At 38.0% G+C, this 25544-nt stretch overlaps 1 protein-coding gene across 4 annotated transcripts in view; it reads right to left on the bottom strand.

Annotated features, from left to right (window-relative positions):
* The window catches only part of Dock11 (dedicator of cytokinesis 11), a 169199-nt gene that overhangs the window by 80602 nt on the left and 63053 nt on the right, over positions 1-25544 (bottom strand). For all 4 annotated transcript variants that reach the window (XM_063246315.1, XM_063246314.1, XM_013150173.3 and 1 more), the window contains 14 exons: positions 25123-25263; positions 23686-23898; positions 21886-22008; positions 20677-20759; positions 18033-18155; positions 17774-17850; positions 15993-16177; positions 15836-15901; positions 13767-13859; positions 11029-11152; positions 6307-6428; positions 5777-5863; positions 4877-4966; positions 205-323 (listed from right to left, as the gene is read on the bottom strand). In XM_063246315.1, the coding sequence (XP_063102385.1) occupies positions 205-323; positions 4877-4966; positions 5777-5863; positions 6307-6428; positions 11029-11152; positions 13767-13859; positions 15836-15901; positions 15993-16177; positions 17774-17850; positions 18033-18155; positions 20677-20759; positions 21886-22008; positions 23686-23898; positions 25123-25263 (1646 nt within the window). The remainder of the gene's footprint in view (positions 1-204; positions 324-4876; positions 4967-5776; positions 5864-6306; positions 6429-11028; positions 11153-13766; positions 13860-15835; positions 15902-15992; positions 16178-17773; positions 17851-18032; positions 18156-20676; positions 20760-21885; positions 22009-23685; positions 23899-25122; positions 25264-25544) is intronic.

Here is a 25544-nt window from a genome sequence, read left to right as displayed (position 1 = left end):
TCTGCTGAACAACCAACCAGCCAAAAAGTAAATCAAAATAAAAATTTTAAAATATCCTCAAACACCAATGGAAATACAAGATATGAAATTGATTGGATGCAACAAAAGCAGTTCTACAAGGAAGTTTATGGCAATGAAAGCATCCATTAAAAAAAAGAAGATCACAAATAAACAGCTTGATTGTATTATAACACCAGAACTCACATGGTGCAGTTGATAGGAACGTCATCTTCATGGGTCATGTTTGTGAGAACTCGGAAGAGTTGCATAAGAATTACAGGTAGAAACTGTATCATGACTTGGATCTCCATGGCATGCAAACACTAAAATAAGTTATTATTAGTTATGAAAATAAATAGAAATATGATAAAACTTGCAAATGTAAAACAACAAAAAAATCAATGAGAATAATATAAGTTCATTTAAATGTGAGTTTCCTGGAATAGGGGAATCCGTTTCGTTAATTATTTTATCTACACCTCTGTTTTGACATTCAGATTTTGTTAGTTTATTCAATGTTAAATGCTTAATCAAAGAGAACAAGTAAGTTTTGCAAAAAGACAACTGATTCTTGGTAATCCAACACTCAATGGTGGAGTTTGAGGAGGATCAGGTTATTTGGAGATGCTAAAGAAATGCCTAGCCTCCAGTATTCTGTAAGCTTTTCAAGACAAGAAGCTAGCTCCAGTTAATCTGCAAGAAGTTAAGTGGACTTCAATAAAGAATACTCCTATATAATGGCTTTACATGAGCATGTTCTACAAAAGGAGATATTTTGCATTATAACATCCTTATGATACATTTCTTCAAAGTGCTAACACTGTTTCTAACAACAAAGAAAGGTGTGCACAGACACATAGAAATGTTACAGTAAAGTCTGTTAAATTTCTTTTTTTCTTCTTTTCTGTCCACATTCATGTACTCATTCAACCAGCCAACAGGAAAGAAGGAAGAGGGAGGGAGGGGAAAAAAAAGCAAAAAAAGAAAGAAAAAGTTTTTCTTAACTCCTAACATATCCAGCTCTCATATCCAAGTTAATGTTCCTCAAACGCTGGTTACATCAGACTACTTCCTACAGTGATTTGTTTGATGCCTCACCATTACTATTACAGAGCAGTTCTTGACCACAGCACCGCATCACATCCCACAGGAGACGTGGCAATGTCTGGAGACATTGGGGATTACCACAACTGAGGCACTCTACTGACCTCTGGTGAGTGAAGGTCTGAGATTCTGCGCAACAGCCTACACAGTACAGCGCAGTCCCTCACCATGAATGATTATCCTACCCAAAATGTCAATAGAGCCAGGGCTGAAAACCCTGACCAAAGGAATTATGTTCAAGTTACTTAAGACCCAATTTACATTTTCAGCCTTGGTTCTCATCATCATTCTTTATAAGGTGTGCTGGTATGTTCACTGTTCCTTGAATGTAACACAAGGCTTCCTCCCTTTGACTCTTCGTTCAGAGTTTTTAGCCAAATCTCTAGGTGTCCTTTCAAGACAAGTTTAAATCTCCACTTCGGTTAAACTACTCACTTTTTTTATGTAACAAAGGCATACCGAATGTACTTTCAATAGAGAAGCAAACGCGCACGCACACACATACAACCCTGGTTCCTGACATTACATTGTTCATAGTCTAACAAGGGTGAACACATGGAACTAAATCACTGCAATCCAAACTGGGATCAGCCTGATAGTGGTATATATAGGATTCACAAAAGAAAGAACAACTGGGCTGCAGGTGGGGGGGATAAGACTTCCAAGAAGAGGAGAGCTAAAAGATAAGTAGGGTGATGCCAGGTAGAAAGGAGATGTGTGTATTCCATGCAGGGAAGATCTCCCTGCACTGGTCTTCTAAAATTTATTCTCAGCACAGAAACCAGTGTGTTCATTTTGAAATTCAAATTAGACAACGTCCTTCTTCTCTCGTTCAAAACAAAACAAAACAAAGCAAAACAAAAGAAGTCACCACACAAAAAATTGGCTTCCATGGGTCTGTCACACCTCCTGTATTCTGCCTTTCCTCTCCAAACTCATCCCACAGCAAACTTCCTTCTTGCTGCTTACTGTGCTTCAGTTATCTTGCTGGTCTTTTTTTCTGTCCTTCAAATACATCAGCATAAAGTGTTCACTGCAATAATGTTTTCCATTTAAACAGGTCTATCGCCTGTGGTTGGTATCCTTGCACTAGTTTCAAGTGGGTATGTCACCTCCTCTGAGAGGCCTCCCCTGACAACTCTCTAGGATATACAGTGTTCCTGGTTACCTTAAAACCTATTAACTTGTTCTGCTTTTTTCACACCATTCATCTCTACATAATTTATTCATTCATTTATAATCTCTCTACCCCAATAAGAGTTCAGTGTCCAGAACAATATCTGGGCCCGTAGTAGGTGTTTAATGAGTATTTGGTGAAGGACAGAATAAATGAATAAAGTAAGAAACACAAGGGTCAGATAAAGATGGATTCTTGGCTCAATGAATCCTTAGCATTTGGGCTCTGGATCACACATTTGATATTTAATTACCTATGGTTTTGGACTATTTGTGTTAGTGACATTGTCACTTACTGTGTATCCTGTCTCTTCAGTTACAATGACTGTATGGACAATGACTCATTTAAGAAAATACTAAGAAGGTAACAAGAGCTCAACAAGTAGATGTTAAATGAATTGATGAGATGATATTGATAGGGACAATAGAGAGCAAGATTTGCTAGGAAGATCACAGGACTCGGAATCAAGAGACACATGTCACAGGCCCAGCTCTGTTCTGCCACCACAGCTGAAGAAAGACTACAGAAGAGTCACCTCAACTTGGGCTCCAGTTTCCTTATCTGTAGAAAGAATTTCTAGAATCCTTCACAGGTAGCATTTTATAAGAATATGACTAGTTCTGAAATTACAAGGTAGTTCTCACACTGCCACTAGAGGGCAAGGGTGGGTCACATAAATATAAAACATTACAAGCCCTTAAAAATACAAATATGAGTATTTTTTTCCATTGAAGAATAGCGGTATTTGAAAATGACGTTTGGTTTGCTACAACTCTGTTAAAACTTTTACAAAATTTCTTTGCTGAAAGGAAAACCAATTACCTTCATAAACAAAGCATTCATATAGCTGGGAGTCCTCTCAGACATACTCTAAGGACAGGATTTGAAGTCAGGTGACTATTATACTTCTTAATAATAACTAAAATCAGTAGCCACTACTGATAGATGATCCCCCTTCTCCTCTTCCAACAATGCATTTTAATACGATAGGCAGAATGTTACTTTAAAAACCAAAAGTCGAATCATGTCACTACTGTTTGAGAACTGTACAGCTTCCTATCTCTCATTTGGAGTCAATACCAACTCTTTACAATGGCCCTAGGAGACCTCACCTGACTAGCTAGCTCACCAGCCACCTTGCCAAGGAATTGCCTCTTCACCCTGTGCACCGGCCAGCCTGTAATTCCAGCTGCTCCTTTTAACACAACAAACCAAATTCCTCGGGGTTGTGATAATCTCAGGTCTCAACTCCCTGCCACACCCCATAATCCATGTGGCTGACTTTCTCCCTTTCTTTAGGTCATTGCTCAAAAGTCACCATACCAGGGGCTGGGGATTTAGCTCAGTGGCATAAGCACCTGCCTTGCAAGCAGGCGGTCGTGACTTAAATCCCTGGTACCGATAAAAATGAAAAAGACAAAAAAAAAAAGTCACCATACCAAAAACATTTTCTGTGACCTCTTTAATACAAGAACTCTTATTTTTGCTCTTTCATTACTTTTTAGCACTTATTACTACCTGATTTGACAATATACATATCCATTGCTGTGCCTATTGTCTGTCTCCACAAGAAATTAAGCTCCCTGACGACAGGGCCCTTTTTTGTTTCCTTGACTTAGATTCTCCCCAAATGCCTGGAACAAGGCCTGGCTCACAGGAAGCAGTCGAGATACAAGTGTGACATGAATGATTACTACATAGCAGATGCTCAATCTTATGTAATCCTTACAAACATAGGATGTGCACTGTTGTCATCCCAACATGACAGATGAATAAACAACGGTTCAGAAAAGTTAAGTAACTCTGCCAAGATCAGTCACAAAGCCAGCAAGTGACAGATCTGGGGAACAGAGTTAGTTTATTATTCCAGAGCCCATATTTATTTCATATTAGACTACCTCTGTGAAACAAATAAATGTACTTGTCTCCTGAGAATGTCTCTAAGCAGTAGCACATTTCCAAAAGGGAATCCTATAGAGCCCTTGTTTAAAATCAAAATTCCTCAGATTTTCTATAGCTGACTTACTAAAGGAGTAATCACAAAAGGGCCGCTTCCAGCCAGGTTTTAGGATATATACCAGTCCTAAAATGTAGGGAATATGTGCTCTTAGGTTCTGATAAATTATGGCATTCCATAAGATTTTCCTATGCAACCATTTTTTGGTCTCTTTAGCAGGCCCTTTTAATAGCCTTTCACTCATGAACACAGGAATTATTTCATATTCTATTCCAAGCAAAAGCACTTGTGTTCCTCCTGGCCTTTCTCCCCACAGCATTCTGCACATTTACCAGGCAGTCAGCAAAAAGAGAAAGGCCTGAAAAATCAATTTATGCAACTGAATCCAACATTTCCATGAGGTTTTCAAAGCTGCAATGTCGAATTCTGGCTATAACATTTTCTTCCTAGTGTATCAGCTCTGTTGTCTGCTTCTAAACAGCCACTTGACAGAAAAGTACATAATAGGAAGTGTTCTCCTGAGGATACCCAGCCCAAAGTATTTTCAAGTGTTCATCTGTTTCCTTTTTCCACATCCAAATGTGGCAATAGAAAGACATGAAAAACAAACCTTTTGCTGAAAGCTGCTGCTCATTTACCTTTAAATATTTAATGAGCTCTCCTGGAACTTCTTTCGAGCCTGACTGAATCAGCTGGCAATGATGGAAGAATTTGTGCACATGTAGATCCTGGAACACAGATGGAAACAGCCATATGCAATTTGATTCATCATTCTTAAATGCAGACTCTCTGCCTCTCCCTCCTCCTGCATCTTGCAAACCCATTCTAGTGCCCAGACACAGAACCTGTAGCTGCCAACCTATGTGTCCATGTCCAGAAGTACCCTTAACTATCCTGCAAAGCACCAAAGCTAGGTTAACTGAGCATGTACCTAAGCATATAGGTAGGCCACAATGTATACCCAACAAGTCAAGCACCCATTTATTTTCCATTTCGTCTAGTGCATTCTATGAAGTTAAGCTGCATGTCCATTTTAATTAAATAAGCAGGAATGAAGCTGTGAACTAGCGAGTGAAGAAAAGGTAGCAGCAGCAAGTTACCAGAAAGTCTCATTCAATAGCCAACTTTACTAGGATACTCCAATGAGAAGTGAGCCCAATTGTTCCGCATGGAATCCACATACACTGACTTTCTAGACAATGTGGGCTACATCAGGCAGTGGAATAATGTTTACTTTGACCTGCTTCCCCTAATTATTACTATGTAACCTGATGTGACTGAGCCTTAGTTTCTTCACCTCTAAGATGGTAGTGGCTTCCATATGCCTTTAGGGATTTGGTGAGGCTTAAATCAGTTCACAGTAATAAGAGGATTTTGTAATTGAGAATAATTATAAAACATAGCTAGAATAATATTATTAATGAGGAAATCTTGTAGGTCACCACTTCTCTGAGGCTGTATGAGTAAAATATAGTCTATTTTTATCAAGAAATATATTTGAGTGTTCAAATTGACAAAATTTAAATGATGCAACTTACTTGAGTGTAAATGGTAGACTCTAAATGGCTTTTAATCTTCAACAAAGGCTTTGCACCATCTACCCACTTAATATCTACACTCAATTGCTAGAAAACAAAATATAGACATGAGTTTTGTATCATAGCAATGGATAACATACAAAGTCTTCATGCACATTTCCATTTTTGAGTATAACTGAGTCAGACAGAAATAGATTATTGGAGAAAAATTATCTGTTGTTAGACTAAACATACTCAAAGCATTTTAAATTTCTAATTCTTTGCAGACTGAAACTTTTACGAATTACATAAACAGAATTTCTTAAAAGGATGTACAAAATCCAAGCCCCAGCTTTAAGTTATTATTCGAATCAACAGATAGTATGTTACTCTATATCAAACTGCTGTAAACTTTAAAACATATATATCCATACCTATAGACCATAACAAAACTCAGAGTATCATCGTCCCAGAAGATCAACTAGACCCAGAGAATTCCAATTTTAAAATATTTAAACATCGTGACTCAACAAATGCAAAGATTTTCCTACCCTTCTGGATTCTGCATCATTCATATTCAAGTAGCCCGGAGGAAGATTGGCTGAAACAGGCAGCTGCTGCTCAAATGTGATGATTCTACCATCCTTCAGCAAAGGTACCCAGGCAAACCCAACTGCAAGGCAATAATCAACCATAAGAAATGAAATAGCAAATGTAATTAGCTACACAAATGGCTGACTGCTGGGAAACAGGGTAGCGTGATGGGATTTCCAGGGATCTGTACATGGAAGCTCAGGTGATAGGGAACTGCAAACTGGGGAAGGAACAATGGCTTTGGACCACTGCCTAATCCCAGCCTGGCCACTCATGACTTATTTTTTCTATATCCTTGCCAATAAAAAGGGAAAAAGCAATCCATCATCTCTCCATCTAAAAGAGTTGAGAAACCAGAGCAAGATAACATATGAAAACATTTTAAAATTTAAACCATACACCAATATCATTCTCTTTACACTTTGGGGTATGTGTTTTAGAAGATTTTTTAAAATAGATTCAGGTCTCTTTAACCCATTTTTTCACTTACAGAGTCTTACAGCTGAGGCTATGTCAGACAGCAATCGCGTGATATAAAATTTCTTGTTACAACGTTAGGTAAGAGTCTATGGAAAATGAAGGTCCTAAGTCAAGGTTGCATTCTCTATTAATGCAAGACAATAGGTATAAATCAGTTATCTGGGCAGAGTTTCCTGATTACAGAAGGAGGTGCAGGAGGAGAATGCAGCCAGGCTATGGTGTTTGAGACTTGACCCCACGGGGAGATTTTTCCCAATCTCTACATTTCTTAACATTCCCCATCTCCAAAAGAGCATCTTGGCTTTCTATTAGAAAACTCATCGCATCCTAGTTTAAAAAGCCAGAGCCATCTGTGTTGCTCAAGCTGAGCAATGTCAGTATTTCCATTATAGAGATCACTCTGAGTTTCAAGTGTTTATAACTTAGCTGTTAATTAAAGCTTGCTCTGGACGCAGTTTCTGCAAATAAGAGAGGGTGTTGGCTAGAGAACACTTTTGTAAAGCCATTACTTGCTGATTCTATAAAACTCTTTGCATGAACACATGTGCATGTGTGTGTACACACGTGTGTACATTTATACTGTGAACACAGAAGTCAATACAAATCTGGTTAGAATGTTTTTATTTACATGTTTTATCTGGCAAATACTTTAATTCTTAAAAGACAACCAAAATGTTGCTTTCCTTAAGTAGACTACATGGCTTTCTCTGATTCCAAAATATGCCTGAAAGGCATCTTTACCAGTACAACTTCAGAAAAGACTTACCCAGACCTTTCCTTTTATAAAAAGCAGAGGAAGGTAGTAAAATGAGCAGAGAAACAATGAGAAATGACCTTTTAATGTAGTTAAACTGAAAATGTAACAAATGAGAAAAGTTTTCCAACAAAGAAAATAGAAAAATAAATTCTGCTCTTTAGGTAGTATTTTTCTGTACAGAGATTTTGGAGATATAGTTCATATACAACTTAGCCATTTAAGGTGTACATTCAGTGGTTTTTCGTCTATCTGCAATTGTGTTTCCAATGTTATTCATTCCAGAGCATTTTCATCATTCTAAAAAAAAACTCCCCAGCCTTTAGTAGTCACTGCCTCCTCCTTTTCCTTTAAACAACCACTAATTCACTTTCTGTCTCCAAGAGATTTCTTAGGCAACTTTTTTCCACTTAGAATAATCAGATCAGGGTCAAATGTGTCTTTTACTCAAAACTCACATACAGCACTCAGAAGCTCTGCGGTACAGGATCAAGCATGCCATCTGCATTAACGGTAGGAAGCCACTTCAAGAATGGACAGTTAAAACTTATGTGCAGCACACAGAATAACCATTGCGTGCTTCACTGAGTATTTTGCCTGCCTCTTAACATTTGGACGATGAAACAGTAATTTATCATTCAGGAGGCACGTACCCTCCTTGGTTCTCATTGCTCTGTCACTTTCTTCTCAGTTCTCAAGGTCACTCCACTCTCACTGCAGTTTCTACAGGGATATGTAAAAGACTATACAAGATCTGACTAAAGGAAAACTAGGGTGGACCATATTTAAACCAAAATAGTACAATAACAGACACATTGTCACTGGGGGTTTAGCTCAGCGGCACAAACACCAGAGGGAAGCACAGTATTCTGAGTTCGATACCCGATACCAAAAAACAAACAAACAAAAGACACATTGTCATTAATTCTCCCTCAAAATACTGCCCTCGCTCCAAACGTATTTATCGCATTATTCATGACAATGTGTCTCTTACTGTACTGTTTAAAAATAATAATGATGGTATTCACCCTATTTTTTGATCGCCTGAATTTGACCAATTAAGTAAATGAATGGTGCACTTTGGGAGCCAAGTTTCTTCCAGTTAGAATTGGAGACTATATACAAGCAAAAAAATACTATAATGATTCATGCGGTAATAAACTGGAGTTTGGAGCCATCAGCATGAATTCGCGCATAGCTTACTACAAAACAGATGGTTATGTGTGAAATATTGATAGCTGTGTATACATAAAATCACAATTTTTTGTTAGTGCTATAATGACCTACCTAAAAATACCAATACAATCAACAGGCTATTACCTATTACATGTAAGAGAATTTAACAAAGTAACCGGATACATGATCAATCTACAAATATCAGTAGCATAACTCCATATATCATTTGTAGCAGACTATAAATGCAATAGGAAAGATGCCATTCACAATAATTACAAAACCTATATAGGACCAGAAATTGTTCTCCAGTGCTGGAGGTGGAAACCCAGGGCCATGCTCATTCTAGGCAATGTTTTACCACTGAACTACATCCTAGCCCAGTTTTATGTTTTTTATTTTGAGAATCTCATCAAGTTGCTTCTGCCTCCTGAGTATGTGAGATTACAGATGTGACCCACCACACCTGGCTTAGTATTGGAAAATTCACTTAACTAAGAATATACAATACCTTTGTGAAGAAAATATTCAAACTCAGAGTACACAAAATTGATCCAAATAAATCAGGATATTCCACTGTCCTGGATGGAATGGCTTGACCCCTGTTGAGACCAACTGCCTGAAATCCAGAAGGTAAATCTGGTACCACCCACAAAGGACACTCCCTCATGGTCAGTCCTGCTTTCTACTGGGAATCACTCAGATGTCTCACTAGCACCTTCAACTCCATGCTAGTTCCAAATATACCAAGCTCATCCATAGTTCTATTACTAGCGATACTTTCTTTCCAATCAACTCAGTTTTGAAGTTTCAGTGTTTACTATGCATCGTCTACCTAGTAATCAATCAATTGCCAGCTCTCACAGATATAAAAAATCCTTGAAAGTCCAAGTCCTTTATATGGACTGGCATACATTCTACATATAATCTACACATATCCTTCCATATACGTCAAAGTAAATGATTATTTATATACCTAATATAATGTAAATACTTGTTGTACTATTTAATATTGTTTTGAGGATAATGCCAGGAAAAAGTCTGTACATATTCAGCACAGATGTAATTTTCTAAAAAATGTTTTTCAGCTGGACGTAGTGGTGCACTCCTGTAATCCCAGCACTTGGAAGGCTGAGGCAGGAGGATCATTGCAAGTTTGAGACCACCCTGGTCTACAAAGTGAGCCTAAGGCCAGCCTGAACTGCATAGTGAGACCCTGTCTCAAAAAGAGAGAAGTATTTTTCACTGACAGTTGGTTAAAAATGTAGATATGGACATACGGTTACTGAGGAGATTTAATCTTACGTAATCCACACCCCCATCATATTGTGGTCTCCTTCCTTTCCTGTACCTTTGGAATAACTCCCTGACTGGTGTTCCTTCCAATCTTTCTTCTTCCTGCTCCAATATATCTCGCCCTTTATGTTGCTGCCTGATTAATTTTTTTCTCCAAAACAGCTCTTCCTAGTATATAATCCTTCAAAATTTCCATATCGGTGACAGAATAAAATAAAATCCACAGCCTGGCATTCAAGGCTTTCCAAAATCTAATGCCTCATTGTAAACAGGGCATTTCATGATTCCCCTTCCAGTATCCTGTGCTTATCTTAGTGGGCTAGCTGGGGTTCTCCGACCATGCCCCTCGATATCCTGACCTTATAAACTGTTCCTTCATCCAACAATCCCTTATCTTTCTGCCATCATTGCACTGTCATGCTCACCCCACTTTCCTGTTCCTCAGTAAGTAGAACTGGAACATTCTGGTTGTTGAGCAATTCTACATGAAATAAATAGCAATATTGCATTACAATATGTGTTTCTCTCAGAGAATAGCAAATATTATTTTATGTTGCTTATAATTGTTTAAGCATATTGGCAAGTTTATTTATTAGAGATGATAATAAAGTGAATATATATGCAGTGAACTTCTTTTGAGACAGTCTTGCCTATGTTGCTCAGGCTGGCCTCTGGTTTTGGGGCTCAAGCTATCCTCCTGCTTCAGCCTTTCAGATAGCTTGAACTATTGGTATGCACCACTATGTTCAGCCTATCAGTGAGATTCTTGACTCTGAAATGTACTTTTTGGTCAAAGGAAGATGTGATCTGCAACTTGATGAAACACAATATTATATCCTCAACAATTTCATTTCAAACAGCTGTAGAGAGACATCTAAAGAATATATGACTCTGGTTTGACCCCCCAGTACTGCCTAGATAGATAGACAGACAGACAGACAGACAGATAGATAGCCTGCCAGCCAGCCACACATACCTGGAATTTCAACCATGTCCTGCTTTTTGGTTGTTCCCTTGGTGTTAATTTCACAGCTTACATGATAAAAAGTGAAAAGCAAATGATGTTTTTGATGCAGGTGAATAGGAAGCTCAATTTTAATCTGAAATGACAGTAAAGTTACATACAGTATTTTGTTTTGTCTTAGTTTAATTATCAAGCTGGACCTGCAGACATTTAGCTCAGTTCCATCATCCTGGTCCAAAGTACTTTTCAAATGACAGGCCAAGTAGTCAAAGAGCAAATAAATTTAAATATATTCCAAATGCTTCTCTAGTCAGTTTCAGGTTTACAACAGTATTCTCCTGCCTTGTGAGGGCTGACTTAGTACTTCTGCTACAGCGTCCCAGTGGATTCTCCTGGATTCAATTTTTCAGCAGGATTTTCTAAAACTCTGTATCAAAAGCATATCTTTGTAGCCCATAGATACTGTGTAAGTCTGTCAGAATTAGTGAGTGCAATCAATTAAAAATGTGTACTTAATTTGAAAGACTACTGTTTTCCTAATCTGTTATCTTTTGCATGAAAAAATTAAAACCTTACAAATAAAAGTGGAGAGATCATTTGCAGACTATCTGGGGGAGAGAACCAGGCCTCACCAGGAGGTGATCCCCACCGGAAACTAGTGTCATGCACTGGCCACTGCCAGAGTAGAGCCAGACCCAAGCCTCTCTCCGTTTGCAGACTATGGAGGGAGAGAACCAGGAAGTGGTCCCTACCTGGAAACCATATCATTTTCACTGTTGTGGTGGGTTGGTTTTTATACTTCTTTGTTTGATTACACTAAATCTGATGACATGAGAAGCTATTTAAAAGATAGCAAGACATATTCTGGTAGCTATTTTTACATTTACTATTGGCTTGTTTTGAAGTCCTTTATTGCATCCATTGTCTTGTTTTTATTGTTTCTATTCTATTCTGTTCCATTTGATTTTTACTATGTCCAAAGTTATCTATAACTATTTTGAAGACATCAAAAGGCATTATGGTAACTATTGTTGATTTCATAAGGTTTTGAAATCCTGTATCACTTATACTGGTTTATTTTGACTGGTTTTATTTTCCTTGGTTTTATCCTCTTTAAAATAAAAATTAAAAATTAAAAAAACCAAATAATCATGTAGAAAATGTAGTGTGGTATCCACGTCATAGTTTATATGAAATTCTTCCAGAAGTAAAATACAATTTAATAATTAAAGAGAAAAAAATTGGTATCTGTGACTCACAAATTGAGTTACAAATTAATGTTTTTAATAAAGCATTTCAACTAATCTAATCAGACACCAGCTGAATGTTAATAATGCTTCCTGTAGATATGTAAGAGACAAATTACAGATTTAATGTACATGTATACACCCATATAAGTACATGTGCAAATACATGTGAATGGTTTCTCTTTTTCTCTCTCCACTTGTCAATATACAGTAAGCAATGCAACAGCCTATTCATTCTAGGCATCATGAAAAGTACAGATTACTTACTACATGAGTTAGCTTTCTGCAGTGACTGGTGTTGGTTGTAGTGATGCACATATTAAACAGCTTCGTGATGGACATCTGGTCCAATTATAATTCATATAAGGCATGGCTTTTGGTGTTACAACTAAGGGCTTTCGTAGGTATATTTCATTACAGAACATGCCTATTCACAGCATCCAGACCATCTGGGTATCTAATGCTCTGCTGCACAAAAATATGGGCACTGCTACTTCCTTCACACCCCCCTGAGAAACTAGGGGCAGTGAATAGTGAAAGGAACATGTGAGCCCCAATGCTGGGGTATAAGGCTTTCATACAACAGCAGGTGGACCTGGGGAAATCATGACAGCAGGGGGGATGGTGTTAGACCATGCCAAGAACAGGGACAGGAGGACTGAGAAGCAGAAAGAGCAGAGCATCTGGCCTGGAATGCCCATTTAGGTTCCATGGAAACACATAGGAATCAAAAGCAGTCTACAGATTTGGATAAGCAAATACAAACAGTGTGGCACAGACTGTGACAGAAATGCTAGAAATTTTATGGAGATACATAGATGGAAAAGTTGTAAATGGAAAGAATGGGAGAGAGAGGGAGGAGAGAGAGAGACAGAGAGAGAGAGACAGAGACAGAGAGAGAGAGAGAGAGAGAGAGAGAGAGAGAGAGAGAGAGACTGACTCAGCAGGCAGCACAGAAAGAGGAGGGGAGACAACCCCAGTCCCCTTTGTCTGCCTCCCACTGAGGAGTGTAGAGTAGCCAATGGGATTCTGGTGGCCTAGCTTGTGGCTGTGTGTCTCAAACTTTTTCACTTGCAGGCAGGGTGTACCCTGCACATAAACCCACAAGGGGAAAGAGTTAGAAGGGCCATCACAAAATCTCTTATGAATTTTTCATTTTAAAGCTGAGAAAATAGGGACTCCAAAGGGGAAAGTTGACTTACTCAGTGTCACAATGCCAGTGTTATCAAAGAAAGGAGGGTTAGAATCCTAACTCTGTTCTGATGTTTGTTTCCTACATTGTTATTTAAAGTCAGAGAACCCCTTACATTTATGGGCAAATCTTTCACTGTTATCAGAAGGTACCGAGCAGGCCGGAACCCTCTAATTTATGTGGCATTTTCTTTTTTCATGGAACAAAACATTCAAAGATTTCAAGAGCAGATGAAATGATGGGAATGATTTAAAAGGAAAAAGAATAGCAAGCATGGCATTTTATAAATAACCAGAGTGATATGTTTTTACCTCATCATAGAACTCTGGATTTTGGTTGTGATGGGAGACAACAGCATATGCATTTGTAGTAAAAACAGATCCGGCAGGTTTCCCATAAATACACTGCAAAAGAATGAAATAAGAGTCACTGCTCTGAATACAGGTCTTGAAGTGTGATGCTATGGAACCACATACAGTTAGAGGCCATCTGTAAGCACAGGGCTAAGGCCAAACCCATGTGGCTCTCACTATGAGCATATAAGTTCCAAATCGTTTACACAGTCACTCGAGACACCACCTTGGTCAATGTCCAACTTGGCTACCTGATGCTTCTGAACTTCCAGCAATCAAAGACTTGCAATTACGAACTAGTTTACGGTAAGAAGCTGAACGCATCATTTGGAAGAGAAGCACTTGCAGACCAGGCCAGGAAAGCTTATTTCTCTTGTGCTACTTGGGTATCTTATGACAGACATTCCTCCTCTCAGCCAGTCAGCAATGATTTTTAGATGTTCACTGTACAGTGGGCAAGGAAAAGAGCTTTAAAATATAAAAGCCAAAAGGAGCCTTAGTAGCCTAAAGGAATTAAAAACTGAATGTCTATTAAGCTGCCGACAAGCTTATTGCTCTCTTACATTTTTATATGTGGTACTTTATAAGCCACATTTTAAAACTCACTGGCTCTCCATTATACCAATAAAACTAATGAAAGGCTTTCTCTGGTGCCATGATCTGATTTCATTTATAACGTGAGTTTTTCACTTCCACTGGCCTAATAAACTCAAGGACACACATGGACACAGCATGCCACGCTACTAATTGTCTCTCTTAGTACAGAACAAGACTCTGGGCCAGTTAGGAAATGAAATCAACACTCCACAAGAGTGCACATCCAACTCTTCTTAAATATGGGTATGAAGGCAATTTTCAAGAACTGCTGGGAGGTTACTAAGAATCTTTAAGTACACAAAAGGATACTGCATGGAAAAAAAAGCAATGGTTGTTCTCATCTCTACTGAAGGGAGAACCACAGAAAACACTAAATTTGAGCCCACTAATCCTTAACTAACTTAAATTTCTCTGGAAAAGAAATCTCTTCTCAAAGGTAGGGGCTATGAAATATCCAGTGATTGAGTCAGGAACATTCCAGCCTCTTTCCATAGAGATTTGAGCCCAAGAAGAGCCACACATTTATCTAATTTAGGCTCAAGCTAGAGAAGTATGGAGCTAGATAAACACTTCTTAATGGCTGCATGATCTCTGGCTTCTCTTTCAAGTCTCTGATTGTGAGCTAAAGAGCAAATCATACAAATCAGCTGCAAAGAGTAAAAATGTAAAGTCACTGTGACATGCCAGATATTTAAGGACTGTTGTAGCAAAACACTGATCTTCTGCTTTTCCAAGATTATAAATGCAAGTCTGAAAATATTATTTGGCCAGTCATGGAGCAGAAGTCATATCTTAGATCAGAGCAGTTGTGCTTTGTCTCTGTCAGCTCCCGAGACCCGTTTGGGTTTTTCTTGAAACCCAAAAAAGGGGTTTATGGTCCACTGGTGGTACTAGGATAAACTATTAAGTCATATAAGTAAATGCTCTTGTAATTGGGCATGAGAGCAATGCAAAACCAATGTGGGACAAGTGCCAAGCCTGGTTTGTAAAGCTTCTCTCTGTCAGTCTGTCTGCCTCTGCTATTGGTGTCAGAATCCAGGGCCTTGCACACAGTAGGATAGTGCTTTAACACTGAGCTATCCCTCAAGCCCAAACTTACCCATTTTTTTTGTCTTTTTCCTTTTTATCCGTACCGAGGATCGAACTCACGACTGCCTGCTTGCAAGGCAGGTGCTTATGCCGCTGAGCTAAATCCCCAGCCCCTCAAACTTACCCATTTTTACAGCTATATATGTTCCCACCTCATTTTGCTACATATTAATGTTTAAACTAACCTTTCTAGTTCATGTATAATGCTAGAAAATAGAACATTTGCTGCTTAAATATATTTTATTCTTCATATTTAAACAAATTAAACTCAGAGCATGACAATAGTAGGTACCAAAATCTCCATCTCTACCAAAACTATACGCTTATCAAGAGAAACAAACCTTTAATGCACAGGCATCACTTTCATCTGAATCCCGGAATTCCACACAGACTGCAATGTTCCTGGCCTAAAATGATAATCATCCAAAATGAGCCACATGATGAAAGAGCTATTAGTAACATTCTATACCCCAAAAATGTATAGACTACACTGCTTACCTTGGCAAATGTTTTCTGGCTGTCATATTTTAATTGCAAAGGATAGACGTACAGATGGTTTTTGTAAATAGTAAATGGATAACAATATTTTGTCATTTCTGGAACAAACTCTTCAACTTCTACAGTAATATTTTGACAGTTCTTTTCAAAGGGCTTCAGGGGCACATATGAAGAAGTAATACAATCTATAGTAGGAAAAATAAATAGGTGAAGATCTTAAAATTTAACGATCAACACATTCTTGCATTTATAAAAATATACATGAGTCACGTTCTCAAAGAGTGGCTTAAAAACAGAATTCTTAGTAAGCAACAAAGAGTCAAACAACCATTTTCAGAACCCAAAAGGACATGATAGAGAGGCCTGATACCGGTTTTTGTGGAAATCTTCACACCAGGAGTGGACTGCTATTTCCCTTTCAATGCTGAGTGATTTGCCAAATATAACACATCATAATTTTGACAAATTTAAACTCTGCAAAGAAACCCATTACATTTTCCCTCCTGTGGCTGCAATTTAGCTTTCACTGCAAATTTTTATTGGTATCAGGGAAAGAAATAAGCGTAAATTTATGCTTACAATTAGCTCATGGTAAATCACTTTTAGAAAGTTAACTTGGTGCAGGTGCACATTTTCACCCAAGAAATAATGGAAGCTTTTTGAAACTATAGATCTTATGATGTGTTACCAATGATAAATTCAATACTCCCAAATGGGAGAAACACAAAGCCTCCAAGAAGTCTAGCAGCATGTTATTGAAGCAGCCACTGTAGTAAAGGCTATTCATATCCTTAAGCAGTTGTGAGACTGCTGGTCCTTACTGAAGAGCCAGACTGGTGGAAGAAAAAGCCCCAGGTGACCTGGACCTGAGGACACAAGATTCTGTGTTGGGTTTGTTGTTCTGTGATTATTAAAATAACACATACTTCTTTTTTGGTACTGAGGAGTGAATCTTTGCATTGAGCTAAATTCCCAACCCTTTTTAATTTTTTTTTTTTTTTTGAGATAAGGTCTCACTATCTCACTCAGGCTGGGCTTGAACTACAATCTTCCTGCCTCAGCCTCTCAGAGTTCTGGGATTACAGATGTATGCCACTATGCTTGGCTTCAAATGATACACACTTATGAAAGAAAATTTGGACATATAGGGTAAAGCTACACATGAACCTATCCAAGGCAAAAGGCAACAGAAACTATGGGTTCACACTCACAGCATTGTATATATGAAACGTCTGATAAAACCACTTGAACTCTCTTCTTAATCTGTAATGGTCACCATGTATACCAGGTTGATTTTATGCCCGCCTCAGAACCTCAGAATGTGATTTTATTTGGAAGCAGGGTCTCTGCAGATATAATTAGTTAAGATGAGGCCATAGTGAATTAGAGCGGGCTCTAAATCTAATGACTGATTTCCTTATAAGTAGGCCATGTGAGGATACAGGGAGGAACACTATGTGATGACAAAGGACACTCAGTTATGCAGCTACAAGCTGAAGGATGGAAAGCATAGCCAGAAGATACCAGAATCAAAAAAAATCCAGAACAAATTCTTCCTTAGAACATTCAGAGGGAGCATGGACTGGCCAAAATGGATTTTGGAATTTTAACTTCCAAAACTATGAGAGAATCAATTTCTGCTGTCTTAAGTCACATAGTGTATAATACTTTGTTATGGAAGCCCTGGTAAACTAACGCGCTATGTAAATCTCAAAGACAAAAACTTTAAAAATATAAGCATCAAACATAACCTTTAAGGTTTGTTTGCAATATTTTCTTACTTGATAAATCCACAGGAACACATTCCACAGTGATGTTTAGCTGCCCAGGAATAATCTGCAATTTGGTCTTTTCTGGTCTATGTATAAAATGAAATTATTTTACAGTTAAAAATTATGATTATTAAATGTTTTAATTGCCCTACATCCAAACTCAATTTTAAAGCAATTGGTTTTGCCCACCCCTGCACCCACTCATCACTGTAAAAAAATGAGAGTTCCCGTATTACATTTATTTACTGCATTAATGCCACACACTTACTTTTTGTATTCTGAGAGCAATTTGAGAATGTCTTCATTTGAAAGTTTGCTACTGTCTTGTTTATATAAAGGAGAAAATCTCCCATTCAGATCCAAAGAGCCTTGAACATCTTTGAAAATGGGTCTAAAAACAGCAACACATAGAGTTTTAAAAAAGAATTATAAAGTACCAATAAAACTAGCACTGGTGGGAATATAAAACGGTAAAACTACTTGGGAAACAGTTTAGTGGTTTCTCACCAAGTGAAACATACATTTACTCTACTGTGCTGCAATTCCACTCCAAGCACGTTTCTATATGCTATAGAAATGTTCACAATAGATTTCTTTGGTACAGCTCTAAACGAGTGATGACCCAGGTACTCAGCCACAAGTGAATGGATAAACGAACTGCAGTATATTCATACACTGATGCATACAAAAACATGGGTTCCAAAAACACATTAAGCACAAGAAACAAAACACAAGAATACATACTACAGGGTTCCATCTGTATGCAGATGTGGATGGAGCAAATAAAAAGTCATCTATAAGTATCATCATATCATTTGGTTGCCCAGTGCAGGTGGGCTGATTGACTGGACAGGGCCATGAGGAAACTTTCGGGGGGACAGACACGTTCTTCATTTTGGTTGGGGTGGTGACCACATTACTGAATGAATTTGTGAAAATTCATCAAGATGTACATTTTACCAAAAATACAATGTATTGTATTTTACATGTACATTTTACCAAAAATACAATGTATTGCCATAAAATTGATAAATATTAAATGAGATGATTTATGTAGTTTATAATATATATTGGAAGTTTCTTTTATGCATTTGAATTATTTCTTCCCCTTTCCCACTTCCCATTTTAAGCAGCCATCATACTGCTAAAACGTGAACTGATATACAAGCACTCAACACTGGAAGAAGCCATAGCCAGAAACATAATTCCCCCTGGCAGAACCTTGAAGATGTAAGTAAAGACATTAACTCCATTTTTCCTACTCCTAAGTATATCTCCTTTACTTCCAATAAACATGGGCTTTTCATTCATCTTTTAAATACCCCAGCCAAGCCTTTAGAGACTGTCGGTTTCTGTTAACAACCAAACCAACTTAGGAAGGAATAAAATAGTATAATTGCTCATCAGACCTGGGATCAAAATTTCTCTTTATTTCAAAGTTAATTTTTCCGACAATAATATCAAGTAGTTTCTGCCATTGCCCAAAGAGGGGAAGTATGCTTCAAAGGTCTAGAGTGGGCAGTGAAGTCAGGTGCCCTGTGCTGTGATCCTTACTTGACCGTGAACTTGGCCAAGGGTTCTTTTCCTTTTGTAAAATTTTACCTTTGTGCCTCAGTTTCCTCATCTCTAAGATGGGACAGTGGTATCCAGTCCTTAATAAAATATTTATCAGGGGCTGGCAGTATAGCACTTGCCTAGCATGTGTAAAGCCCTGGATTCAATCCTCAGCACTGCCAAAACAAGCACACAAACTACACACACACACACACACACACACACACACACACACACACACGCAAATTAAGATTTAGACCAGTGGGTGCCTTGAACAGAGTCAGCAATATCACTACTGTAATAATAATAATAACAACAACAATAACAATAGTAGCAGCAATTAACTTTTCAGGTTACAGCATTATACATATGCTGATATTTATAAACCACACTTCCTTCTAAAATGCCTGCATATGCCTATCTCTAATACTGTTTGTCATTCCTCTAACCTTGACTACCAACTTTTTTCACCAGTCTTCAAAACAAGGATAATGGTGTCTTTCATCTATCAGTATATAATACACTTTGAGATCTTCCGGAAAGGAAATGATTATAAATAGTGACAGATACAAGAGTTAATTAACTTAGAATCTCCTACCCTTATGCTCCTCTCCAGCACCCAATAAACATAATTGATTTAATTATTCAGAACATGGTGCCCTTTCCCTAGAAGTTCCAATGAGTTGTACAGGCTGTACCACAAACAAGCCAGTGAACTTGTACTTCAAAAGGGGAAGATAAGTAAGAAACATGTTTCAAGTCATCATTTCATGTAGATTTGCAAAATTTGGATATAATAGTATCAATTACCATAACACCAGAGGTATAGATAATGCTGGTTTCCAAATATATTGCTACCAAAGGGCTAGCTGAATTTGTCACCAGGAAGTAAGAATATTAATTACACACTTTTGCTTACTGACTGCACTATGCCTTCAAATTTTTAGTATGTCTTCCAGAACTATTCCATGATAGTTTTCCAAACCATAAACCCAGCCAACTCTGAAATAATGAACATATTGTACATAATTCATTATAATTTCTAGTTTTCTGGGAAAAAAATCTATCACTTTAGCAAACAAGCTGATTTAAAATGCAATTAAATTAAGTGGTGTCAGCCACAGCACTACCCCAAGCCAAAGAAAATTGCCCCAAAGCAAGACATAAGCAATGATGACAGGGTCTTAGAACTGGTCTTTGACACACAGAAAATTCTAAGGGAACAAAATCTTATACTCCATGTGTCCCAAAGTACAACTGGCCTGCTAGAAACAGACTACTAAATGGTGGTGAGGACATCATACATCAACATTCTAGATGAGTGTGAATAGAAGGCTCAACATTATATTTATACAAACCTAGCAGCCCAAGCAAAAGGCATTCTGTATTGTCCAAGGCGGCTACACACTTGCTTCGCTGTCCTGTGCACCTTCTGGGCCGTCTAAGGTCAGAAATAAGAAGTTAAACAGAGGGCTCGGGATTTAGCTCAGCAATATAAGTGCCTCCCTGGCAAGCCCAAGGTCATGAGTTCAATCCCCAGTCTCCCCCCCCCCCACTTTAAAAAAGTTAAACAGGTGTAGAATATAGGTTGCTCCAAAGACCCCTACTGGCAAGCTTTAACCAGTTTTAACGTGTATTTCCTTTCACACAGCAGGCTGATACTCATCATTCTTGGGAGAAAATTTTTCTGGATACAGCTGACCTCTCCATTCCCAAGATAGGGCACAAGTGACCATGAGCCAATGCAATTAGTCTTGTGTAGGGTAAGAGTCACTGTTTGTACAGGCAGTGAAAGATGACAAATGAGATAAACTGCCTACAGAGCCTATACAGGCTATGAGATGTTGGTTGGATGCTTATCCAGATACTGAATGCTAGAGGTTTTATCTGTATCAGTGAAATTCTTATTTTAATGAATTAGTCACACATCTCCTCAGTGTCTCCCACTTAAATTCTATTTGGATTCACATTGAAATGACACAGAGAATAGACTGCAGATCTTGTTTGTATGTTTGTTTGTTTTGCAGTACTAGGGACTGAACCCAGGGCCTTCACAGAGCTACACCCCCCCCATCTCTTTTTGCTTTGATCCAGTGTCTCACTGAGTTACTATGGCTGGGCTCGAATTTTTGATCCTCCTGTCTCCTGTTCTCATTGCATCATATACAGGACTGAATCTAGACAGGGACTGGCATTTAGGCACTATAGATAGGACTAGGGAACCTTTATTCTCCCATCTCTAGCATCCTAGAGCTGTAAATAAGGTCAAAGAGGCTACTGCCAAGGATATCATGTCCCTTAGCACTTGTGGCCTAAAGCCTGTAGCACTTCTTTTGACAAACTAGCAGAAATAAGATTGTCATACAGAACATAAAGAATGAGAGATGGGAAAGGCTATGTTTAAGTTTTAGCATATGAACTAACAGTACTATAAGTAAGATCTGCAGAATATACATCACTCCCAGAGAATGACTTTTCTTCCAATGGGTCATTGACAATACCATTTAAAATATCCATAAAACATAAATTCTGCATGAAAATGAAATGTTCACAGTCGTTATAAATACCTTCACTGGATCTGAATTTTTGATGTACGGTTCTGCACAGTGTGTGATGTTTCCCTGGAGCACCTTTTCAATTCTCGCTACTAAAAAAATTTCAGGATGTGGATTCGTCACTGAGAAGATTCCCTAGGAAAACAATTACTTCTATTAATAGATTTTCTATGTAACATTATGCCTAAAGCAATTTGGTGAATAATTCCTACCAGGATGTCTAGTATAGAATGTTGATACTCAACATAGGATCATGTCTAAGGTTCTAGAAATAGGTAGCATTTCTTTTCATGTGGATTTCAAAGCTCTCAATGTTCCTTTCAAAATGGATTTCATATTCTGTTGCCAACTTCACAGTCACTAGGCCTCAAAGTGCAGGTGTAATTACTGTTGCTTAGTTTCTTCTGTTTCACTATGTGTTCAGGATGAGTTGTTAGATTAAATGACAACATGCATTGTCTGGTATAATTAGCATGTGTTTATTAAGTAATGTACGTTTCTCAGGCAGAACTAGATATGCATTTTTAAATGCAGCTGCATATAGTTCCAGAGTAATTAATTCACTTACACTTCATTCATACTCATTACAGCTAGAAGGAAGAAAATGCATTACTGCCCTGCCTAACATAAAAACTTAACCACCCTGTGTTTATTCCTTTGGAGCAGTTGAATAGCTCTGGTGCTTTTGACACAAAGAAAGGACAGAGAGAATTCAAAACTCATCTTCTCCTTGTATATTTTCTTTCAGGATACTGATTTGGAAGTAAACAAAGGTGCATAAGTTTTCTTTGAATGTATGTGGAACAATCATGCCATGGCCTGTCTACTTTGGCACCTTTCAGATACAGAAGCTTATAGGTTATGTCTGTTGTGTGAAGGAACACCACACAAATGAATTTCAGTGGAAAAATCCATCACTGGTTCTCTACCAAGTTTTCTTTTTGTACTTGGTATGTTACCAACTTTAGTAATATAGTACTTTACAGGTTCCAAACACATTGTCTCATTTGTTCTACAGAGAAGCCTCTGAGGTAGACAGGGAAGAACAGAATATTAAGTATAAGAGATTAACGATTCTCCAAAAGTCAAACCATTTTTAACCAGCCTGGGTAATGGCTGATGCAGCTTTGAATTTTCAAGCCGCACATATGGAATAAACTGGGTAAAAATTGACCAAAAGTCGTTTCCTGGATTCACATACATCACGTATGGGTTTAGATAAGTCACATCTTTTCTAAGTCTCAGGTTTCTCATATACAAAAATGGGTGTGGGGGAGGGATGACAGTAATAGTGATTTCATAAATCTCTGGTAGGGGTTAAATGAAATAATGTATATGATGTGCTTGGTTATCAAGTGTGTCAAGGTCACAGAACTTGGCCGTTGGTATTGCTGGAAGCATGCTGCTCAAGCTACGAGCCAGGGCTGGCACATGGCCTGAGCTGCCCCTGCAGACGGCATGCTGAACAGTGAACCAAGAGTGCAATGTTTTTCGGAGGCAGGGTCTCACTATGTTGCCCAAGCTGACCTCCAATTCTCAGCTCAAGTGGTTTTTCCGCCTCAGCCTCCTAAAAAACAGACTATATGTGTGCTTCACCATGCTCAACTAGATACAATTGAAAAGTTACCTCACCAATATGGTATGCCCAAGTTCACTGGTTTCTATTTTCCCACTCCAACGTCAGTCACCAGAAAATACCTACAGACAGATCTTACAAGACATGGAATCTCACAACACATCAGTCTAAAACCCTTCAGGGTGTTTCTATCTCTTGCTCTGAATGTGCTACCAAAGCCCAAGATCACTTTTTACCTGCTTTATGTAGCGTAATTGAGATTCAGCGATTCCGTGGATGAAAGACATGGGTGAAGATCCCTTCAGGCTTCCGTCGCTGGCCAGCTGGGCTGGAGTGCCACACAGCATTTCACGGACAGACAGGGGATTCAGGTCGACATGAAAGTCAGCTGAAATCTTACAATTGTTCCTCACATCAAATAAAGCAAGATTGATGAAAAAGGGCTCAACCTGGGAATGAAAAGAGTTAAATTTCAGAACAAACGCCTTTTGAAGCGGGTGTAAATTGGGGAGAAATATGAATCACATGGTTTCCAGGACTGCAGTTCCTGAATTAGACATTTAGCTAAAATTGCATTGTATCTTATGTACATGGAAAAAACATTCCAAATTAAGATTTTATCAAATTTTAACTTTTATGCAGTGTAAATAATTTTACAAATTACTAGGTTTTTAAATAGATGAGTAGAAATCAAAAGCTACATCTCAGCAACAATTAATTTATTCTTTGCATACTTACTGAAACTACCTCCAAAATAATGGCAATATTATAGAGTATAAATCTTCCTTTCTGCTATATTGTAACTTACTGGACTATCCATTTCATAGGAGTTAATATCATCAACATCAAATTACTTGACAAAAGCTTTGCCCCATCAGCAATTTTGGAAGACATGATTGCTTTCTACAGATGGCATTTGAAAGAGAAATTTCATGCCAGATGGCATAAAGATTAACTCTTTATGCACAGAAAAGTGTTCTAATACATTTTGGCCACTTCACAAGAGAATCAGTCCTCACTATTGATACTTTAAAAACCAGAAACCAAAAATAAAGTTGAACCTGAAATATAGAGCCCTTGAACATTTTATATGTACTATTTTAAGTATTTCTGAGTAACTCAAATGATCCCTGACACCTAATAATTATGCAGACCATTCTTTAGAATAGTGAGAATAGTAGACTAGGGGGTGAGCACACTGCATAGCATCTGTATCCCAAGCAGCTTTGGTGACACTCATTGCTATGAGTCAATTTTACAAAAGAAATCATATTTCCTAGTAAAAATCCAAATTTTGTTTGCTTTTTTTTTTTAACTTTTTATCGGTACCAGGGATCAAACTCTGCTTGCAAGGCAGGTGCTTATGCCACTGAGCTAAATCCCCAGCCCCTAAAAATCCAAATTTTAAGATTTTCTCGGTTCTGGGGTTTTATCTTCCGAAGGTCATGACTGAGACTTCTGAAAGTGCGCTAAATGAGTAGGTTAATAAATACTCTCAAGAATGTGCTCAAATTATGGCAAAAAAAACCCTGATGTATGAAATTTTTCTCTGTCAAATATATCAAGATGTATAGCAAGGGAATGCTCATCCAGTAAATTAGTTTCAGCCATAAAAAGAAAGGCACTTTTTAATATGCTAGTACCAGAGAATTAGAAGACAATGTTATACGTACATTTGTGAGTGGTCCTTTTGCATTGTCTCCAATTTGACCCAAGATGTTGAAAGTTAAATCATGGCAATTTACAAGGAAACGTTTGTTACACTTTTCTTCAAATGGCTTTACATCCGGTTCAATGCCTGAAAAGTCCAACCTCTACAAAACAGACAGCATGAATCATTTTCAAAAAAAGATGGGATTCACATTGATATAGATGGACACAGATTCAGGTCTAAAAAGTGGCAGAAGCTAACATGTCCATTCTTCATTTGAACCTTTTCCTTTTTTTCCCCCTCATTTAACAAGGTATTTAACAAACCTTTGTGGAGCTTTTAGACTAAGGTTCAAATACTGATGGAGAAATCTTGGAGGGAGTTGGTCAGATCTTATTTAAGGCAATGAATAAGCCATAAGTATGCAATTTGACCTGTAAAGCC

Source organism: Cavia porcellus, unplaced genomic scaffold, assembly GCF_034190915.1.
Source record: "Cavia porcellus strain 051 isolate PalLab524CR breed Dunkin Hartley unplaced genomic scaffold, mCavPor4.1 scaffold_3, whole genome shotgun sequence".
Taxonomy (NCBI): Eukaryota; Metazoa; Chordata; class Mammalia; order Rodentia; family Caviidae; genus Cavia; species Cavia porcellus.
The sequence above is the reverse complement of the archived record's forward strand: the minus strand, read 5'-3'. Positions and strand labels throughout refer to the sequence as shown.